This window comes from Bicyclus anynana, chromosome 7 (genome assembly GCF_947172395.1).
Source record: "Bicyclus anynana chromosome 7, ilBicAnyn1.1, whole genome shotgun sequence".
Classification (NCBI taxonomy): Eukaryota; Metazoa; Arthropoda; class Insecta; order Lepidoptera; family Nymphalidae; genus Bicyclus; species Bicyclus anynana.
Window position 1 is genome coordinate 11,359,314 of NC_069089.1, and position 21,248 is coordinate 11,380,561.

At 34.3% G+C, this 21,248-nt stretch overlaps 1 protein-coding gene across 1 annotated transcript; it reads left to right on the top strand.

Annotated features, from left to right (window-relative positions):
* The first annotated feature begins 3,493 nt into the window (after positions 1 to 3,493).
* LOC112055634 (cytochrome P450 4C1-like) lies at positions 3,494 to 19,745 on the top strand. The gene is made up of 10 exons (XM_024095826.2): positions 3,494 to 3,677; positions 4,836 to 4,925; positions 7,374 to 7,484; positions 8,120 to 8,305; positions 8,576 to 8,772; positions 9,474 to 9,549; positions 16,649 to 16,850; positions 17,513 to 17,664; positions 18,609 to 18,794; positions 19,263 to 19,745. The coding sequence occupies exons 1-10, from the start codon at positions 3,518 to 3,520 to the stop codon at positions 19,436 to 19,438; spliced, it is 1,536 nt and encodes a 511-aa protein (XP_023951594.1). The 5' UTR covers positions 3,494 to 3,517; the 3' UTR covers positions 19,439 to 19,745.
* Positions 19,746 to 21,248: the final 1,503 nt, after the last annotated feature.

Consider the following 21,248-nt stretch of genomic DNA (forward strand, 5'->3'; position numbering starts at 1 on the left):
AGGGTAAAATATGAAAAAAGTTTGTAGATAGCAACATTACGTGGATGTCAAGGAGTCGCACGCGTGTCGTTTGTTTTTAAGGTTCTCGCTGGCTTCACCCACTGCTTGTAAAGACTCACTCTGTTTACTCTGTGTAGAACAGCTGAACGTAGAGAATTGTAGTCCAGCTAACTAACAGCACTACTCATTCTTAGGGTTCCGTAGTCCACAAGGAACTCTTATAGTTACGCCAAACGCGGCGCCAAATTGACGCGGAGGTCACATCCACTGGTCTAGCCGTGATAGACCAGTGGATGTGACCTGTGTGTTAGTGTGTTTTATGTTATTAAAGTCGGTTGAATTTTTTTTATTAAAATTTTTAGTGTAATCATACCAGATACATATCTAGTGCAAAATGTATGATGTTATCGTGTTAAAACATTGTATGTAATAGCGTCATCTGACTTAGATTTAAACAAATTAATGAGTAGGACACACGACAAAAGAGCATTAAGTACTTATTATGACTTGGTTACGGAACTTGAATTCCGTCTTAAATTGATGCACCGTCATGACTAGTACAAGAAGGTATTTGTTGTTCATGTAAAACTTTAATCTTAATTTGGTATTATTTTATTCGAACTGAACATTATGGTATATTGAACCTTGAAAAATAAGCCTAACAGAAGGTAGCTACTGTAAACCGATGAAAGTTCCCTTAAATGTCCCTAACTTAATCACCATACTCCTAATGACAGTCACAACCTATCTAGATGGAATGTTCTCATCGATACAACTAAATCAAGCTTAATCACAAGGTAGCTACTGTAAATCACTCAGGAGTTTCATTATATATGGATATATGGATAAAGGATATGGTGACAATGGGACCACTTCAGGAGTATTCACATTGAAACAAAAAAAAACAAAATTGGTTGAGAAATGAAGTTCTGAGGTAACAAACATTAGAAAAAAAGAAACATACGCGTCGAATTGAGAACCTCCTCCTTTAAAGGTTGCCAAGAATCTAAGCTTCTGACGACTAAAGACATGATTTTTCATAATCCTGTAGATGAATAAAAAAAATGCGTTTTTTTTAATTTATTCTCTAAAAGTTAGCCCTTGACTACAATCTCACCTGATGGTAATTGACGATTCAATCTAAGTTGGCAGTCGCGGGCTAAATATCTTTTATTTTATAAAATAATTATAAACTCGACAGAAGTTGTCCTGTTCACTGACTGATATGACCACTGTTATTAAATACTGTTGGTTGTCTTACTAGCGCATGAAAAATGAGGCGCTCAAAAGAGGAAATTTATACACAACTCAATGTTAGTCGTGGTCAACAACGAACGTTATTTTAACAAATAATACCTAAATATCGTCTACAATGTGGAGTTGTGTGTTCATGAAGTATAAAAACTATTATATACATAAATATATAATGCAATTAAAGACAAAATTGTGCATCAGTGTTGTATGTAGCCTATTATTCGGATCATTTTTTGCGGAGATTCTGTAGGGACGTAACCGATCTTTAGTATAAAACTAGCGGACGCCCGCGACTTCGTCCGCGTGACACTTGATGTAAACTTTCAACTACCACTACCCAACGCTACCCCTATCTACCCCCTACCCTACCTTACCCTGCCTTACCCTACCCTACCCTACCCCTACCCTACCCCTACCCTACCCTACCCTACCCCTACCCTACCCCTACCCTACCCCTACCCTACCCCTACCCTACCCCTACCCTACCCCTACCCTACCCCTACCCTACCCCTATCCTACCCCTACCCTACCCCTACCCTACCCCTACCCTATCACTACCCTACCCCTACCTTTTCCTGAATTTTCTTTGCTATAAACCTCACGGAGCCCGAGACCTTTCCAACGAATGCAAAACCGTGGAAGTCGGTTGGTGCGTTCTAGAGTTATAGCATCAGGAAGGAAAACCCGACTTATTTTTATATATTAGATTATCATTGTTTGATATGGCTTGATACAGCAGCAGTAAATACGCCCCTGCTCATAGTGTAACATAACCTGCAATTAAATAGAACACACTGTAAGTGTTTATTTAGCGAGATTATTCCGAAACCATGAAAAATATATGAAATCTACACGTCTACCGTCTAATCATGGAGTCTGTCTGCCTAGTGGGAGTTTTCAACATTTCCATACTGTTACTATCACGTTGACGTTTACGCAAATTTATATGGAATTGAAACAGTTGTGCAGTAGTGCCACTAGATGGCGCTGTTTAAATTCCTTACAAATTCGCGTTTACGTTACGTGACAGTAACAATATCAAACTGCCACTAGGCCCTCTGTTCTTTTCATCTTGACAAATTATGATTTCCAACAAATTAAAGATTTCCCACGCGAACTTTTTTACGCAAATAACTACAGGGTATTCGATTCTCGCTCGTTGATCTGTCGTCTTACCTAGAGTCTAGCTATTTGGGCTAAAACTGTCTAGCCATATGGGTTGTAGAGCGTGCCAAATGAACATACATACACACATACATTGCTACATAACATAGGCTCGAAAAACATTATGCTCCATCTGACGCAGTCCGGTAAAAACAAGTATACATCATTAACGTTGATGTTAACCTTTAGGTATCGGCGTCTCATTTTAGTTACATAAGTACCGACGTGTGGTCTGTTAGACCACCAAAGTTTTAATAATGGAAACTTTTATGATTGTTGATATGCTTCTTAAAAAAGTTACTATTATCTAGTTGTCGTATAAGTTAAACAAAATTAAGAAGTTATAGCATAGTAACTAACATTTACATTGCGAGGAATCTATACAATCCGGTTCCTAGCGGCTTACCCTTTAAAAATCCATACATATTCATACATAGGGGTGTGAATTATTAGAAAGAAGTGATCCTTGCTTATTGGAACTATACTTTTATGGTCAAATCCTTTCAAATGTTGATCTATTAGCAGGAGCGGGGCGGGACTTACTTTTGACGTACTTATGTATAATGTATATTTTATCCATAATTGGTCGTGTAAAGCTTATCTTTTTTTTCATGGCCATAATTTTAAAACGTTTTTTTATTTATTATTTTCTTACTTGAATAATAACTTTTATTTTTCCGAAGTACCTAGCTTATCTATTCATATAACTGAATGAAATAAAATAGAAAAATGTTAAAATCTGAAAAAGTCATGTCCATAAAATGTAAATAAGTACTGACGTGTGGTCTGAGAGACTACTCGCGATCTTATAAAAATCAAAACTCACCGAAATCGCACACACCGATGCACCAACTGTCAACGTACGCATATGGGCATCAACTCGAGGGGTAGAGAGGAGCACGAGACGATTGGTTATCGCTAACTTCTGTAAGTAGACTTTTTGAACAGTCAAGGTGTCTGTCAGACCGCACGTCGGTACTTTAAGGTTAATAAAAATGAATTAACTGTTGTTACTATAATAATGCCGTTCGTAGTACGTTCAATTATTCTCTTCTAGAACCTCTCGATATAGACACTTAAGAAGGTGCTGTAGTGAAAAATGATTTTATCCGTCGTATTATTATTATTGGCAGTTATCTGGACGGTGCAGTACAGGTTCAGAAGGAGGAGAATGTATGAGTTGGCGTCAAAGATCTCACATCCGAAAGATGAGTTGCCGTTGATTGGTGTAACACATAAATTTATGGGAAATACTGAAAGTAAGTTATTTTTTAATTAGTATTTCTAATTTTACGTGTACTTATATGTAATGTATATGTACTTATATGTAGGTTGAATACGAAATTCGCCAACCCGTATTGTGACAGCGTTGTATGTATAAGCTCCATATCCTGTCTCCTATACGGAGGGAGTAATGAACGAATGATGATGATGATGAAGCTGTAAAATTATGAATGTACCTAAATAACGTTTATTAATAATAATAAACTTAACGGATTTAGATAAAATTTACTTTATAGATATATATATACATATATCTTTATATACATATATCATGAAATATTTCATGAATTTATTATACTTACATTTTTCTTCTTATATTCAACGATTTTATGCTATTAGATATGTTACGGGTCTACAAAATCCCGAAAAATGTGATCTCGATTTAGCTATTCCACAGACGTCATGATATCACAGAAAACATATGTACAAGAACGATATGCACAATTTTGTTTTATATTTATGTGTATGTAGTTGTTACATTTCTTGTACATACCACTCGACATTGTAGACAATTTTAGGTATTATTTGTATGTAGGTATAACATTCGTTGTTTACTATATTATATGAAATTAAAACAATTAGCCACCTTTGACCTTTGTTTACTTCAGTTTCAACGCACTAGTGACATATCTACATCGATCTCCTAATAAAAAGTTGATGCACAATCAGCGATCAAAAAACGTCCCCACTCAATGAGTGCCAACTTCTTGACACTCAATTCAAGTAGTCGCATTGGCAAATTCAGCCTTAAACTCAATTCTTAAGGTTGAATTTACTCTGATTTTGGGATTTTATTGAATATTGGACTGTATAGGCCTTTAAGTATAATTTTCTTTACGAATAATTTTAAAACTGTAAGCAAAATTGGCCAGTTTTCAAGTGAAATTTTCTACATGATTGTGCGTCGTTGTCGAGGTCAATCCATATCTTTTTTATCTATTGTAAAGTACCAATTTGGTATTTCATAAAATTACGATCTAGCCTACTTATGTGAATTAGTGATTTAACTTTAGCCTAAATTTATAATATATTATTATTATACTAAGATAGTGTCCAATAACTTAATCTTAGTCCCGAAACTGTACCTTTAACTAATTTCAGCAATTGAATGTTTTATATATTAACTATTTCAGACATAATGAAAAGCTTGAAGCAATTTAGTTATGAAGCCATGGAGACTGATGGAGTAACTAGAGTGTGGCTTAATCACATACTTTATTTTGGTGAGCAAATATATTATTAAACTAGCGGATGCCCGCGACTTCGTCTACGTGAAAGTTCCGTTAAAATCAGTTTAACCATCCCAGAGATTAGACTGGGCAAAGTGAAACACAGACAGACAAAAATATAAATAAAAAAATTTAACAAAAAAAAAACTCAACCGACATCAAAAACATAAAACATAGTGACTAAACTAAAAAGCGAAAAATAACATCATACTAAGTTCTGTAATCATATTACTATGTTCTAACTGATGATCACTTGGAAGGCCCGATGATGTATTAATTCATACCATGTAAGAATATCAGGTTTAGGTCTTTCAGACAGTGTCTTTCATGTAGTTCTTTCAGAAATGTTGATCGATAATGACACCTAAATATTTTATTTGTGGAGTTTCTTCTAGGGTATGATGTGTGCACATGACAGGCATTATCAATTGCTTCCAGAGATTTTTTACTATTTTTATTATACCCTCTGTAATATTTTTGTAACTCTATGGTAAATTTATTGTAATTGGCAATTTAACGGTTACACTTCGATAGCTACCAAATAATTCGATAATATACCGAATAATGACACGTTATTATCAGTATGCTTAGTTCACAATTTAACGACATTTAGTCAGATATAATCAGTATGTTTAGTTCACAATTTAACGACAGATTACAATATCGCGAGTGAGATTAAAAACTAACGTATTTTACAATTTAACGGTGACATATATATTAGTACCAGTTAAGGTGTTGATCGAAATGACACCTAAATATTTTATTTGTGGAGTTTCTTCTAGGGTATCATATGTGCACATGACAGACATTATCAATTGCTTCCAGAGAGTTACAAGGATTCGTATGAGTGATTTAGTTTAGTAGTAGTTGCTGGCAACACGCAGCTTTACAACCTCGTGAAAGACATGTGTACACCAGCGAAAGAGACAAAATAAATTAACTTAAATTAAAGGACATTGAGCAGTATGAAATTATATTGCCGAAACAATAGTCTAAATTTATTAAAGTTGTTCTGGATTGCTCAACTAATTGCTCCACATTGACCCATATGTATTGTTAAGCAATAAGTGCACCGCAATTTTTCCTTACACATACATTGTAATACATAAACGAACCTAACGTATACCTAGATAATATGATAATGACTTATTAGTTACTTTGTATTCGTATGCTTAGAAAATTATATTGAGCCATGCGGACCCGTTAATTGCTATAAATTATGTGCTATAAAATTCTAAAGGTGTTGACTTTAGCTAATTTGTTCTCTCTAATGAATCCTTATTTTTCTAATTTCCCATATTGTCTATTGTATCAAAGACGTGTAAGCCAAGTCTGCTAATGAAATATGCTTTTGTATCTCCACGTTGCATTAGTTATTATGCCGGTTTTAGGGTTCCATATTACACAAAAAACCATGTTTTTTTTTCTTTACAAATTAGCCCTTGACTGCAATCTCACCTGATGGTAAGTGATAATGCAGTCTAAGATGTTAAGTTAGAAGGAGGATGAAAATTTACACTCCTTTCGGTTTTTACACGACACCGTACCGGAGCGCTAAATCGCTTGGCGGTACGTCTTTGCCGGTAGGGTGGTAACTAGCCACGGCCGAAGCCTCCCACCAGCCAATGTACATGACATGACATGTCCGTATGTCTGTCCCTCCGTACGTCCATCTTGTCCGCGGTTTAGCGCAAAAACTACTAGAAAGTAAATTAGCATCAGTATACATATATATTGAAAATGTGAAAAAACTCGTACAGTAAAATCTTGAAAAATATTTCTATGGGTCTAAAGTGGGAATGAATTTTTTATATATATTATTATTTCATAGTGTGGGGTATCGTTGGATAGTTCTTTGAAAGTTGTGGGGGATTTTCTACCAACATATTTCGATTTAGGGATCTGTTTGTAAAATATTAAACTTTTAAGAGCTAATTTTTGTTAGTGTCAGGTGTCCTCTACCTCTACTAGCTAAACGGTTGTTTGAACAAATAAAAAGAAAAAAGAAAAAGAAAGAAAATCGGAGGGGTAGCCAGTGCGTTTCTCAATTTTTTTAAACACTTTATTTTAAACACTGTTCTTCCATTAGAAAAATAACACGTTATATTGTAATCAGTATGTTTAGTTCACAATATAACGACAGATTACAATATGCGAAGGGGATTATAAAGTATTTTACTATTCAACGGTAACATATATATAGTAGCAAAGAGAGTATGACGGTTAAAACCCATTTTCAAAAGTCTACGAGACATATTAGACCAAAACAGCAATTCCAATGTTTACACAGCACTCTGTCATTATCTATTTGCATTGCTTATATATTATTATTGTATACATGCAAAGGGTGGGGCTGCTATAATTGTAATTGTACTACCCACATTGTACAAATATTCTGAACTTCTGTACGCCAACTCTATACTAGAGATTTTGATGTTTCAGTTATGGTGAACCCAGGAGATTTGGAGGTTGTGTTAAAAACATGCATGGAAAAGGATGATTTACATAGAGTTATACGTAGCATTATCGGTAATGGCACCTTATTTGCACCAGGTGAGTCGTCGTTGTTGGTCCTTGGCTGCCTTGTTGGTCGAGTGGTTAGTCTATGAGGCTGTATTTGATGGCATACAATATTTAAGTGTTGCCTATATTTATTATAATATATAGCCTATAGCTCTCTAGGATAGTGTAGCTTCCCCACAAGTGAAAGATTTTTTCAAATCGATTCAGTAGTTCCAGAGCCTATTCAAAACATACAAACAAACAATCAAATCTTTCCTCTTTATAATATTAGTAAAGATTAACACAATGTAAAACCTTTTTTCGGTGTTCCTCTTTATAATATTAGTATAGATTAACACAATGTAAAAACTGAGATAGGGAAATATGGAGATAAATGAATGACATAAAATACCCTATTATAGTGCATCTTCTACGATAAATCAATCTCATACAAGAAAAACCGTGCCTACAAAATCACCGCGTCAGGTGAACCAAATTCAGCTACTCCACTGGGTATATTTTAAGTAGATTTATGTATATATTACTTTTAACATTGTAGATAAGCCAATTGGGTGACTATGTTCTCCTCAGTTAAGACGCTCTAGTGTCATATCTATTAGTATAAAATCATTGATACTAGGTAAGGTTTATTGCATTTTGTAACTTGACTTATTTTTGTATTTCAGTTTCCATTTGGAGACGTCGCAGAAAAGTTTTAATCCCAGCGTTTAGCCCAAAAATTGTCGAAAGCTTTGTAGAAATATTTTCAGAACAAAGCCAACATATTACACATAAAGTGGCACGTATGTGTGGATCTGGAACAGTTAACCTTTGGCCGATAGTATCAGCTTATTCTTTAGATGCCGCATGTGGTATGTTTTGTAGTGAAAATTATTTAATACTACAGTAAATTGTTTTATCTATTTGTATTCAATTTATGTAGTGATATCTACTTTCAGTAAAATGCCTGGACATATATCAAAAAAGGCAACCACAAAATGAAAAAAAAAATTGGAATCCTTATAATTAAGATCTCTTTGTTGTCTGTTTCTCTGTCTATCTATAATTCAAATCATTATCTTGTAATACTATAATGTATTTTTTATTCATATTATTACCAAAATTGAATTTTGTTTTTGTAGAATCAACGGCAGGGGTAAAAATATATGCGCAGTCCAAAGCAAACTCACAATTCCTAACTTCGCTGGAGGAAGGTCTAAACATTGTCTGTGAAAGGATGTTCCATTTGTGGCTGCAAGTGGAGTGGCTGTTTCGTCTGTTACCTCAGTACACAAAATATCAGAAATGCATTAAACATGTACTTGAATTTTCAGATGAGGTACGTATTAATTTTTATTTTAATAAGTACGTATTTAAAGAAAAATGAAGGTGTCATGAAAAATTAAGGTGTCATCAAATAGAATTTCAATTGTATTTATAATTAATGGTTGTAAATAGAATTCAAAAGTTATTTTCGTGTTTTCCCCGTTTTCGCCACATTTTAGATCGGTGCTTTGCTCCTATTGGTCGTAGCGTGATGTTATGATTGCCTTTTTCAATAAATGGGCTTTTCAATACAAAAATAATATTTAAATTTTAAACATTAGTTCGTCAGTAGGTAAGGCAGAAGTCTGAATTTGCCTGAACCGACCGAGCAAATGTCGAACGATGACGTCGCGTACAATATCGCGACTGTTAGTTAGCGTTAGAGTCGTTATTTATGCGAACTTTGAATGTATGTAAAATCATGAATGCATGTTAGGTGGTGAAAAGGGCTATTAGGTATTTTTGAATAAAACAAAAACTAGTGTATCTGTACGAGTATGTATAAAAGCTCTAATGTAACAAAGTTTCAAATGTTTTTGCATACCTAGTAACATTCTCCATTGTATAAAATTGATCCGTTCTTTCGTCGGATGATAAACGCGCTTCGTCTGTAATTTATTCACTACTTTGAAAACGGACTTCTCGGAATAGATTGACTGTACCTTTTCGATCTGGTAGCTAAGACTATAGGATTTTAAATGGCATTGTTTTCAGATTATCCACAACAAACGAAAAGAATTAATGAATGACAAGCAAAGCATTACAAAATGCGACAATGATCGTTCTTATGGTAGGTATGCAAGCTGAGAAAAATAACATACTTAAATGCTATTCATTTACGTAAGGAGCTTGTAAATTACTACTACGGGTGCAGCATACGTAAAATAGATGCCGTATACTTAGTAATGGTGTACTTTACTGTGCCGCTTAGAAGCAACACCATGTCACAAAAAGAAGCTTGTATACAACATAGTGTCGGCTACAAGCGTTATATTGTCTAGTATGCTACGTATTGTAAGTATGGCAGTCAAGGAAGTTTCCTTGGAGTATTTGCGCTCTTCTTGCTTTTTTATAAATATAAAGTAACAGACACGCCATAGTTTAACCCGCATAGCTTCCGTTCCCGTAGGAGTAAGGGCATAAAATATAACATATGGGACTCACAAATAACTTAGCTAGAAAATGGTAAAAGAATTTTCAAAATCGGTTCAGGAGATCTAGAGATATACCTATTTATAATATTACTAGCGACCCGCCCCGGCTTGGTACGGGTGCAATGCTGATATGAGTATTAAATAAACTACAGAAATCTTTAAACGATGAATGTCACCGTTAAATTGTTAAAAAGTTAGCTTATAATCTCTCTCGCGTTATTGTAATCTGTCGTTATATTGTGAACTGAACATACTGATTACAATTTAACGTGTTATTTTTTGGTATATATATCGAAATGTGACCGTTAAATTGTCAATCAGGATAAATTTACCATAGAGTTACTAAAATATTACAGCGAGCATAATAAAAATAGTAAAAAATTACAATAGACAAATCAAAGAATTCACTTCGTTAGATTATAATATACCGAAAAATAACACGTTTTATTGTAACGAGTATGTTCAGTTCACTATATAACGACAGATTACAATATCGTGAGTGAGATTATAAACTAACGTAATTTACAATTTAACGGTAATATATTATATAAAAACATAGCAGCCTGCTCCGGCTTCGCACAGGTATAAAATATATAGCCTATGTCATTGCACTGAAAAAATGGATCCAGTAGTTTTGATAAACCTTCCTCTTTAATCACTCTATCTATTAAAAAATCACATCAAAATCCGTTGTGTAGTATTAAAGATTTAAGCATAGATAGGGATATAGGGACAGAAAAAGCGACTTTATTTTATTTATATAGTGAAGTATAGATGTAAAAGTTTGTATGCTTGCGTTTGTTAAACACAAATGTACGGCATAAACCTGTAATCAAACCATAAAATCCTGCTTACATTTAGGTGAATGAATAATATGGGTACAAAAACAGGTATACGACGGGGAACCCAAAAATACAAGTGAAACGATAATGAAGTGTATCGAATCGCCTCAGAATACAGAAAAACACCAGAAGCCACGTTTAGATGTCATTATATAGCGCGCAGTGTGTCCAAAAATTGTAGCAACATCCCGCACTCTTCGCACTTCCCACCCGCGTAATGTTGCTAGTACATGACGCTGTTAAATTTTTCCCTATTTTGTGGTAAAAGTTTATAATGTTAGAAGGAAAACGATAAGTGTACAGTTCATCACATTAAAAGAAAATAATAAATAAATAAATAAATAATAAATCACATCACATTAAATAAAAATAATAAATAAATAAATAAATAATAAATCCTTGAATAGAAATTAAAAGTAGGGAAAATCAAAACCATTACATTGGCAACACTTACAAAATGAAGGCATCGGTTTCTATGACAACTAAATTTACGTAAAAATTATTCATTATTTTATCATAAGAATATTTATTTGTGCTACTTACACGTGAAATGTGATCCTATCCAGTTTCTTTTTTTTACCAACGGCATTTTTACACGAAGGAATAGCACAATAAATAAAAATAAAAATAGTTTATTTCAGTAACATTAATCAGTAACAAAAAATAAAAGGCTAGAGTCTTCTTTTAAGAGTTGTAAACTCCTGTGACAGAAGACTCCGCTCTTCCATAACAAGCAGTAATACAATTTTTAAATTAATCATAGTGGGTAAAAATAAAACTAATAAAAACATGTGTGTGTGTGTGTGTATGTGTGTGTGTATGTGTGTGTGTGTATGTGTGTGTGTGTGTGTGTGTGTGTGTGTGTGTGTGTGTGTGTGTGTGTGTGCGTGTGTTAGGTTAATCTTGTACTCGTATTATGTAATTGGCTTCAGTAGAGATTCAACTTCTTCATAATTTTGTGTTAATAAGTATTCTTTTAATATTTTTTTGCAAGTATATAAATTCAAAGGATATATATTCAGTTTTCTGTTAATTATGTTATACAAATAACTTGATTGTGAAAAATATTGCTTTCTAGCAAAAGCGGTTCTGGTGCGTTCTGTTTTTGCAACAATATATCTATTTCTTTTAGTAGTAGGCTTAAAAGTTAGGGATATGTGCTTTCTAAGAACCATATTTAAAACATATAGCTTCCTGACTGAGAGTAATTTCGCAATAGAGTATAATTGTGTAGTAGGGAACATATATGGTTTGAAGAGCATGACTTTTAGGAGAGAACGCTGGGCACGCTCTAGTTCCAGAAATCTTGTTTTAGATGCGCCACCCCAGGCAGTAATGCAATAGGACATAACTGATTGAGCTAATGCTAAATAAACGGTAATTAAAATTTTTTTAGACGCAATGTGCCTTAAGTTTTTGAATATCCATCCAAGTTTCCGAATTCTGTTTGATACTAGGTCAATATGAAAATACCAAGACATACGGTAATCTAGTATAACACCAAGGTATTTAAAGGTGGACACCTTTTGTAAAGTCGCGCAATGACAGCTGGGATTGTCTCCTATACATGTATGTATTTTTATTTCATATTTTGGGGTTGGTTGGGAACGTTCACAGATAGAAAAGCACATATAGTTTGTTTTACTAGTATTAAGTGTCAGGAGGTTTGAATTAAGCCACTTTGCAATAATTCTGAGCCCATTTTCAGCGTGGTAACGGACATCTTCCCAAGAGTTTCCAGTAAATACAATTGCAGTATCATCTGCGTACGAGAAAATATGTCCATTTCTTATCTTGAGATTGCAAAGTTCGTTAATATACACCAAGAATAGAGTAGGACCAAGAACGCTTCCCTGGGGAACTCCGTAATTGATATTTAATTCATTACTGATGTATTTATCAATCTTGACCATTTGAGTACGACCACTTAAATAGCTCTGAAACAAAGATAATGTTTTATCTCTCATTCCGATAGATTCTAGTTTATGCAAGAGTATGGGGACAGAGACAGTATCAAATGCCTTTTTCAGATCAAGGAAGACTGTAAGACATTTCTTGTTGGTATCCAGTTTTTTTATTATTAGTGTAGTAAGATTTGTTACAGCATCTTCAGTGGATTTTCCCCGCCTAAATCCAAATTGGGATTCTGATAGTATAGCGCGTTGTTCTAGGTAGCTTAGTAGTCGATTGTTAATCAATTTTTCTAGAATTTTTGAAGTAGCAGGGAGTACTGAAATCGGTCTGTAGTTGCTCACATCATCTCTATTACCACACTTATGCACAGGTGTTATGACTGATTTTTTTAAGTATGCGGGAAAAATACCTTTACTAAAACATAGATTTGCAAAGTGCACAATAAGAGGAGTTATTAAGTTATTAGCAAGTTTTAGGAATTCGGTAGGAATGTTATCCCACCCCGACGCGCTACTCGTCTTCAGGCTCATAAGTACTGCACTAACTTCTGCGATATCTGTATCAAGCAGTCCAAAAGACGAACAGTGGGTGTAGGATGTTGTAACTAGCGTAGAAGATTGTTGCTGCATGTTATTTTGGAGAATATTTTTAGCCAAGGATTCTCCAATACTGGCAAGAAAATAATTAACACAATTAACTGATTCGGTAGGAGAGGACTTAGTTTTCAACAGTTCGGTAGCGTTATTGTTTGAGCTATTTAAGTGTGTAAAATTTTTAATATTCTTCCAGAGAGCTCTATAATTTTTAGACTTGGCTAACTGCTCTTTTTCATAGTTCCGTTTAAGTTTTTTAATTAAGTTATTGCAAAAATTACGATACCTTTTATACACATTTTTTAAATTTTCGTCAGTTGGGTTGTGACGCACACTTTTTTGTAATTTATTTCTATGTCGAATGCAGCGCAAAATACCTGGAGTTATCCATGGTTTAATAACGCGTTTATTTTTAGGTACTACTATAGTTCTAGTGTTTTTGTCTAGTGAATCCTTAATTTCATTTGTTAACTTTTCAATTATTAGTTCAGGGTTATTGTAACTAAGAAGGATAGATAGATTTTTATTAGCAAGATTATGCAGTGCTTCATTAAAGTCAGTAATAGTTTTCGTTTTTGGGCACCGTCTGTCATCAATATTTGAGAAACATAAAAATACCATGAGGTGATCGGTAATAGTAGTATTTAATACGGCAATAAACGCAGAACGTTTAGATTTTTCTAATTTTAGGAGAATATGGTCTAAACAGTTGTCTTGTCGGGTTGGAAACGAATGGCCAGGAAGCAGACCATGATGAGTAATCATATTCAGGTAATTTATCCTGTTATTGCGTTCGTTAGTGTTTTCTAAGGATTTTGAAATAATATTTATATTTATGTCGCCTGTTATGGTAATATTTTTGTAAGATTTAATTTTTTCTAGATGTAAGTTTAGTGACTGAATGAAGCAGTCAGCATTGTTATTTGACGGTGAGCGATAAATACCTAAAATGAGAATGTTGTTATTTATAGTTAACTGTAAGCAGGATGCATGAGTAAGCTGGATTTCTGTTACACTGAACTTAAGTGAATTCTTTATATACATAACTACACCATCACATTGATTTAAATGAGAGGTTGATACGAAAGATGAATAATTTGTAAGTTGTGGTAAAGGTTTATCCTTATTGAGCCAGCATTCTGTTAAGATTAAAACGTTAGGCTCACTATTTAGTTGTGATAAGACCACTTGTAGGTCATCGAAGTTAGAGTAGACGCTTCTGATATTTTGCGTTATTATAGTAATGTCCTGATTTTTAATACTAGTGTGATTAGGAAGGTCACAGATGTCAGATTGCACTGCTTTAGATATTTCTGCATTGTCTAGATCTGTTTGTGTTAGTGACATATTATCCATAATGTAGTTTAAGAGGACTGAATTTATTCACCATTACAAAGGATTGTATGAAAAGATACATTTGTATGTAGTAATACGAAATTCGTTTAGTAGGAAGTATATCTCTACATTGTGTAGTAGTGAAAGTAGGTTCTATGTAGGTGTGTAATATTGTGATGAAGAGTAAATTGATTTTTATGTTAAAGCGGGTAAGTGTGTTAAGAACATATGTGTGTGCTATAGTACACACAAACATAAAATGAGTGTTAGTTGAACATATGTTAAGCAATGAAATTAGTAACATAATCCTATTTACAAAAAATATAAGCAATTGAAATAACTTAAGTACAATTACATCTAGTCATGATTCTTGCAGTAGGCGTGAGATTTGAGCTTCATTTTTTATAGTAATTATAGCAGAGTTCTCATTCTTCCTTACATACACTTTTCCATATGATGTCCAACAAAATTTGTATGTCTTCGCCTTCACCAGTTCACGCGCAAGAAAGTAAAGACGAGCACCTTTAGGAGTAAGTTGGTCCGATACAAAAATCGGAGTATCTTCAGAGGTGCGGCAACCCAAATTTTTGGCACACAGCTTTGATTTATGTTTGACATTAAAGTTTTTACACATCTTTAGCATATCAGCTTTTAGTATGGTAGATGAGGTTTCAATAACAATAGGTGGGCTTGTGACACCTTCTCTCTTCCCTCGAACTCTATAAATATCTACTATATCAGATTTTGTAAGACTACTACCAACAGAGTTCGACAAACAGGTCACCATTTCAATTAAGTCTTCTTTCGACTCGTTTGACTTTTTAGGCGCATTTTTTATTTCAAAATTGGCTTTTCTACCTACTCTTTGTAAGTCTTCCATTTTCTCCTCCAGTGTAAGTATATATTTTCTGTCCTCTTTAGCCTGGGATTCCAATTTTTCAATTTTATTTTTATAGTCCTCATTTTGTGCTATAAGAAAGGATATAGTTTTCTCGATATTATTATTGGACTTTTGTATGTCTTTAAGAGTCGGTACAATCTTTTTTATCTCCTCAACTTGCGCTGAAAACAAAGTCTTTATTGTATCCATCATTTCCTCCCTGAAGACAGACAGCTCTGAAGGGGCAATCTCATCGAATTTTCTTTTGTTTCGAAAGGAAACGAAATTTGGCGGTGTGATTTGGCAGGAGCTATCCAGGTTAGGATCTGACATTGACTTGTCCATCATAATAGTAGCTGGTTTTTTATCTATGTTTTGTTAGTGTATCAAATCCAGTATTATTTTATGATCAATGACCACGGAAAAAAAACTATTTAGTTTAATCTATGTCTGGAACGTATATCAATGGTTCTGAGTACCAGGATCGCATAAGACCGCGCAAGTAAGTAGGTACGGTCGCACGTTAACTCAAGATGGCGTCGAGCAGGCGGCGCCTGCGCTGGTTAACTCCTTCGGCAAGATGGCGTCGCTGGGTAGGAGGGGCTTGCAACTTATCGTAATGGCGGCTTCTTAATCGAGTTCTCCTGCTGCGCATGCACTCCTAGTACTTTATCCGTATTCTTTAAGTATAATTTTGTTTTAAAATAGATCAATTAATATTATTTTGATGTAAGGTCGATGATGGCGTAATTATTGAGGCGTGGCTTCTTACTTACAGTAATGGCCGCTTCCAATTTTATTGATGGCCGCTTCTTTATTAGAAACCTCCTTGGAAATGATGCACTCCTATTTTCTTAAACTTATTTTTTGAGCGAAAATAACGTAAAATAATTTTTAATTATGATTAACACTATGTCGGCACGTCTACTCGTAATCGAGGTCCGGGGGGAAGAGGAAACAACAAGACGGCTTAATTTAATTAAATTTGTCACCTGTATAGCACGTCAAACACAGAGTGAGTAATCGCTTGGTTGTGTACTAACCCATAAAATGTGTAGTTTAAATGGCTTCACTTCTTTGCGCTATCATCCCTTCTGGTGTTTTTCTGTATTCTGAGCGAATCGCATTCTCATTATTTATGGTATAAGTATGGTAAAGTATTATTTTGCAGATTTTGGTGATTATAAAAGGAAATCTTTCCTTGAATTATTAATACATTTGTCTGGTGGTGAAAAGGGGTATACGGATTTGGAACTTCGTGAGGAGATTTTAACTATAATTATAGCTGGAACCGACACCTCTGCAGTTGGAATGGCGTTTACCCTCATATTGTTGGGAAAATATCCAGACATCCAGCAAAAGGTATATGAAGAGTAAGTATTTTGCACGCTTCCGTGGCGCAGTGGTATGACTAGTGGATTTAAAAAACGGAGACCCTGGGTTCGATCCCTAGGTGGGCTCATTGAGGTTTTCTTAATTGGTCCAGGTCTGGCTGATGGGTAGTTTCGGTCGTGGTTAGTTACCACCCTACGACGTAAGCGACGTAAGGCAAAGACAAAAAGCAAAATCTGAAAATAATGTACGTTTGTTGGAAAAAACTTACTTTACAGTAGAAAAAATTAAACTTTTAGTACTATTCAAACAACTATTCAAAAATAAATGCTTAGTATAAAATTAACGCGTTGTCGGTAGCGATTTTCGTATTTTGTACATCATCATATCATCATCATATCAGCCGATGGACGTCCACTGCAGGACATAGGCCTTTTGTAAGGACTTCCAAACATCACGATACTGAGCCACCTGCATCCAGCGAATCCCTGCGACTCGCTTGATGTCGTCAGTCCGCCAGGTACATAAATCAATATAACTTAAAAACCGTAATATATTGCATTATATTGCATTATTTTAGTAGGCTTGGTGTCAGCTATCACCCTGCAGAGTATATCTTACTAATTACGTGACACTGATATATATTTCACTACATTAGCCTTCTTCATTCAGATCGCACATTAAAAAATATACTCCATTTTAGGTTAAAAGAAGTGTTTGGTGATTCCAATCGCCCATTAGTGAAGGAAGATTTACCCAAGTTGAAGTATTTAGAGAGAGTGGTGAAAGAGTCTTTAAGGTTATTCCCTCCAGCGCCATTTATTATTCGAAAAGTGGAAAAAGAGCTTACTTTACGTAAGTATCACTAGATTATCTCTATCTCTTCATTATCAATCTTATCTTAATTACTTTTATATATTATATTATCAATTAAGTAATCATTTATATATTTAGGCAGGTCATTAAAATGCACATAAAATAATTTACATATGATATGAGATATATTAAAAATACAAATTTAGGAAATAAACATAATAAAACACGTTATAAAACAATATAAACTACGAATACAAAATAAATAAGAAAGACAGCAAAAAAATAATGGACAAAAAAAAAATTAGGAGTACGTAAAGTAAAGCTACTCATCATATTCCCTGTGACGCGAGTTGATAACGTTACGAAATAAGCTTTCGAATAAATAACTTTAAATAGTTTAAAAAACTAAAAAAACACGCTTATAGCACGCACTAAAAATTACAAATATTGGATTTAAGCCACGTGACTATTTTTTTCGTATTCCTGATAGCAAACCCTTTCATTTGATATCCATATCATAGGGGTGGATTTCAAACAGCCAGTCCGCCATCTTCGGGAGGCCTCATATTGGATCTGTAATTACGTTAACTAGTCATGTATTGTCATCAGAATTCAAAGCGTGTGTAAAATTTCGTCCTAATCGAAGACCGGGAAGTGGGTCAAACTAAGATTCCAAGATTTTTCTAAATACATTTTTACATGTGATTGGGGAGGCCGCCATATTGAATATGTAATGATGTTTCTAAGCTAGTCATGTATTGTCATCAGAACCCAGAGTGTGTGCCAAACTTCATCCTAATCAAATACCGGAAAGTGGGTAAAATTAAGATCTCAAGATTTTCTTATATTCATAGTTACAAGTTTGGCCGCTGCTCACTTCGTTCGTTTTATAACTCGTGCTGACCGTCACTATGCAACCGGTTTATAATCTACTATTATGATATGAATTTTGTTATATTTTGTTTCATTCAATACATTTTCAGCGTCAGGCGTGACTATTCCTAGTGGTTCAGGGATATTTGTTTCGATTTTCGGAGCTCATCGCGACCCCAAGTACTGGGGTCCGGACGCGGAACATTTCGACCCCGACCGGTTTCTGCCTGAACGATTCAACTTGCAGCACGCCTGTAGCTATATGCCGTTTAGTTACGGACCACGGAATTGTGTAGGTGAGTAGTAGTAGTTTCTTGGTAAATAAATGGTATATTATCTTTTTTATTATCTAATGACTTCGGCAAGTGGTAGGACGCGATTGATGGTGATGGACTTTGCTGATATTGCTTCAAACAGCAATGGACTATGCTGTTTTTGTTGCAGACATCATTTTTTAATCATCTTTTTTATGTGATTAAGCGGTTTTAGGTAAATATATTGGGTAATTGTAAACATATATTATGTCTATAGATTTTTGTAACATAGATAACTCAATTTACTTCTTTTGGACTTTGCGGTTTTTAAAGCTAGTAGAGTCATTATATCACGACATTTCGGCAATTTTGAGGTACCAAATTAATTGTGTAACAAATATTTATAGAACTTTCGAGGAGGAGAGATTTAGGAGAAAATCTATCAACAATCAAAATTGGTTGATAAAAAATTCAATTTTTATTTATAACTAATCTTTATATTTTTCATAGGTTATCAGTACGCCTTAAAGTCAATTCAGACGGCACTGACATCCATATTACGAAATTATAAAGTTATCGGAGAACCAGAAAAGGGACCCATTCCAAACATAAGGATCAAGGTAGACATCATGCTGAAGGCAGCTGAAGGGTTCTACGTGAAATTCGAAAAAAGAAAACCTTGTTAGAGTGACTTCCTTTTTTGGGTCGAGTGCTAACGAATGTATCAAAACATTTATATCGGTTTTTTTTAATATAACAAATAAATTGATGGAAAATCTCACGACGACGAAAAATGTTACTCTAAATTAAAACGTTAAATAATACATTTCTATGAGCACCTCATTTTTCATGAGCACCTCCAAGATTTTTCAAAAGTATATATTATTTTGTAAGTTGTTTTAATTTTAATTCTAATTTAAGGTTTAATTTGGTAGTAGGTTTAGTGTACTTAGTTTAGTTTAGGTTTAGTAGGCAGGTTCTCTGACATAAAATAAATTGGTTTCATTTTATTTTGTTTTATTTTGGTAGGTTCTCTGACATAAAATAAATTGATTTCATTTTATTTATTTCAATTTAAATAAATTGATTCATTTAATCCAAAATATAATCAACATTCTGTAAATGATGAACTTGAGTCAAAAACTGTGCCTAAAAATATACATAATAACTAGCGGACCAAGCTTCGCTTTGACATATGTCCACAACCCCTACCCTACCCCTGCCCTACCCTTTCTCTACCCTTACCCTAACCACAGTGGCGTTCACAGGACGTTTACCTAGGGTATGCACTATTATGTAAAATTTGTTAGAAAATGGAAAATTCCTTCTCCAAAGCAGGTTTTTAGTGATTCCTCAGGTAGGCAGTGCATTTTGCATCTATTGAGTGCACGCCACTGCATAACCATACCCAACCCCTACCCTAACTATGGTTAGGGTACCCTACCCCCACCCTATCCCCTACCCTACCCTACCGTACCCTACCCTGCCCCTACCTTACACTACCTTACCCCTACCCTACCTTTTCTTGGGCCTTGGACTGAAGGTCACAAGTAGTCAATGGGCTCCGTAAAGGTATTCAATTCTACATACTCAATCTATCTATAAAAGAACTCTAGACAAAATCCAGAAAGCCTTAGCAAATAGACTGGATTTAGGGCGCCACAGGGACTTTTTAGAAGTCTGTGTAGAATCACTATCTTACTAATATTATAATCCTACCGATATTATAAACGCGAAAGTTTGTATAGATGTTTGGATGTTTGTTATTCTTTAAAGCCCCTACTACTGAAGCGATTTGGGTGAAATTTGGAATGGAAATAGGTTTTAATATGGATAACACATAGGCTACTTTTTATCTCGAAATCTCCATGGTTTCCCGAGATTTGTGAAAACTGATGATTTTGATGATATGAATGTTTGTTACTCTTCCACGTCTCGTTAACTGAATTAGCATAAATTTGGTATTGTGATAGATTATAGCCTGGATTAACACATAGGCTACTTTTTATCCCAGAAAAATCCATGGTTCCCGATCCATGGAATTTGTGAAAAACTAAAAACTACGCGGACGAAGTCGCGGGCGTCCACTAGTATTATATAGATTTAATAATTTAAAATTTAAATAATTTATAATGAAAATTCGGAGGTTTTATCTAAAATTATAAATATAAATACTAGTAAATATTGGAATTTTTGTTTATTTAAGTTCCTACCTAGTAACGTTTTCGCACGTATATGCGTTTTTAACTACTTACAGTAGTCTAGTACGCTAGTAGAAGAAATTAGTTATTTTTTTCCGCGAGGTTTTTTCTGGTCAGACTCTTTAGTACCTAAACTTCTTTAAAAACCTTTGAAATATATACGTACGATGTTATGATTAAATCGTAAAGAAGCCATATCTGTATATAATTATATATCTACAATTTTTTTTGAAAATATAATCGAAAGATAAAAATTCCATGATATAATATCACAGCTGCTATAAAATCTTTGTAT

Excerpts from the sequence above, each read along its gene's own strand:
- LOC112055634 (XM_024095826.2), top strand. The coding sequence starts at position 3,518 with ATGATTTTATCCGTCGTATTATTATTATTGGCAGTTATCTGGACGGTG. Across the intron at positions 9,550-16,648 it reads CGACAATGATCGTTCTTATG|ATTTTGGTGATTATAAAAGG; the intron begins GTAGGTATGCAA and ends ATTATTTTGCAG. Across the intron at positions 18,795-19,262 it reads CGGACCACGGAATTGTGTAG|GTTATCAGTACGCCTTAAAG; the intron begins GTGAGTAGTAGT and ends TATTTTTCATAG.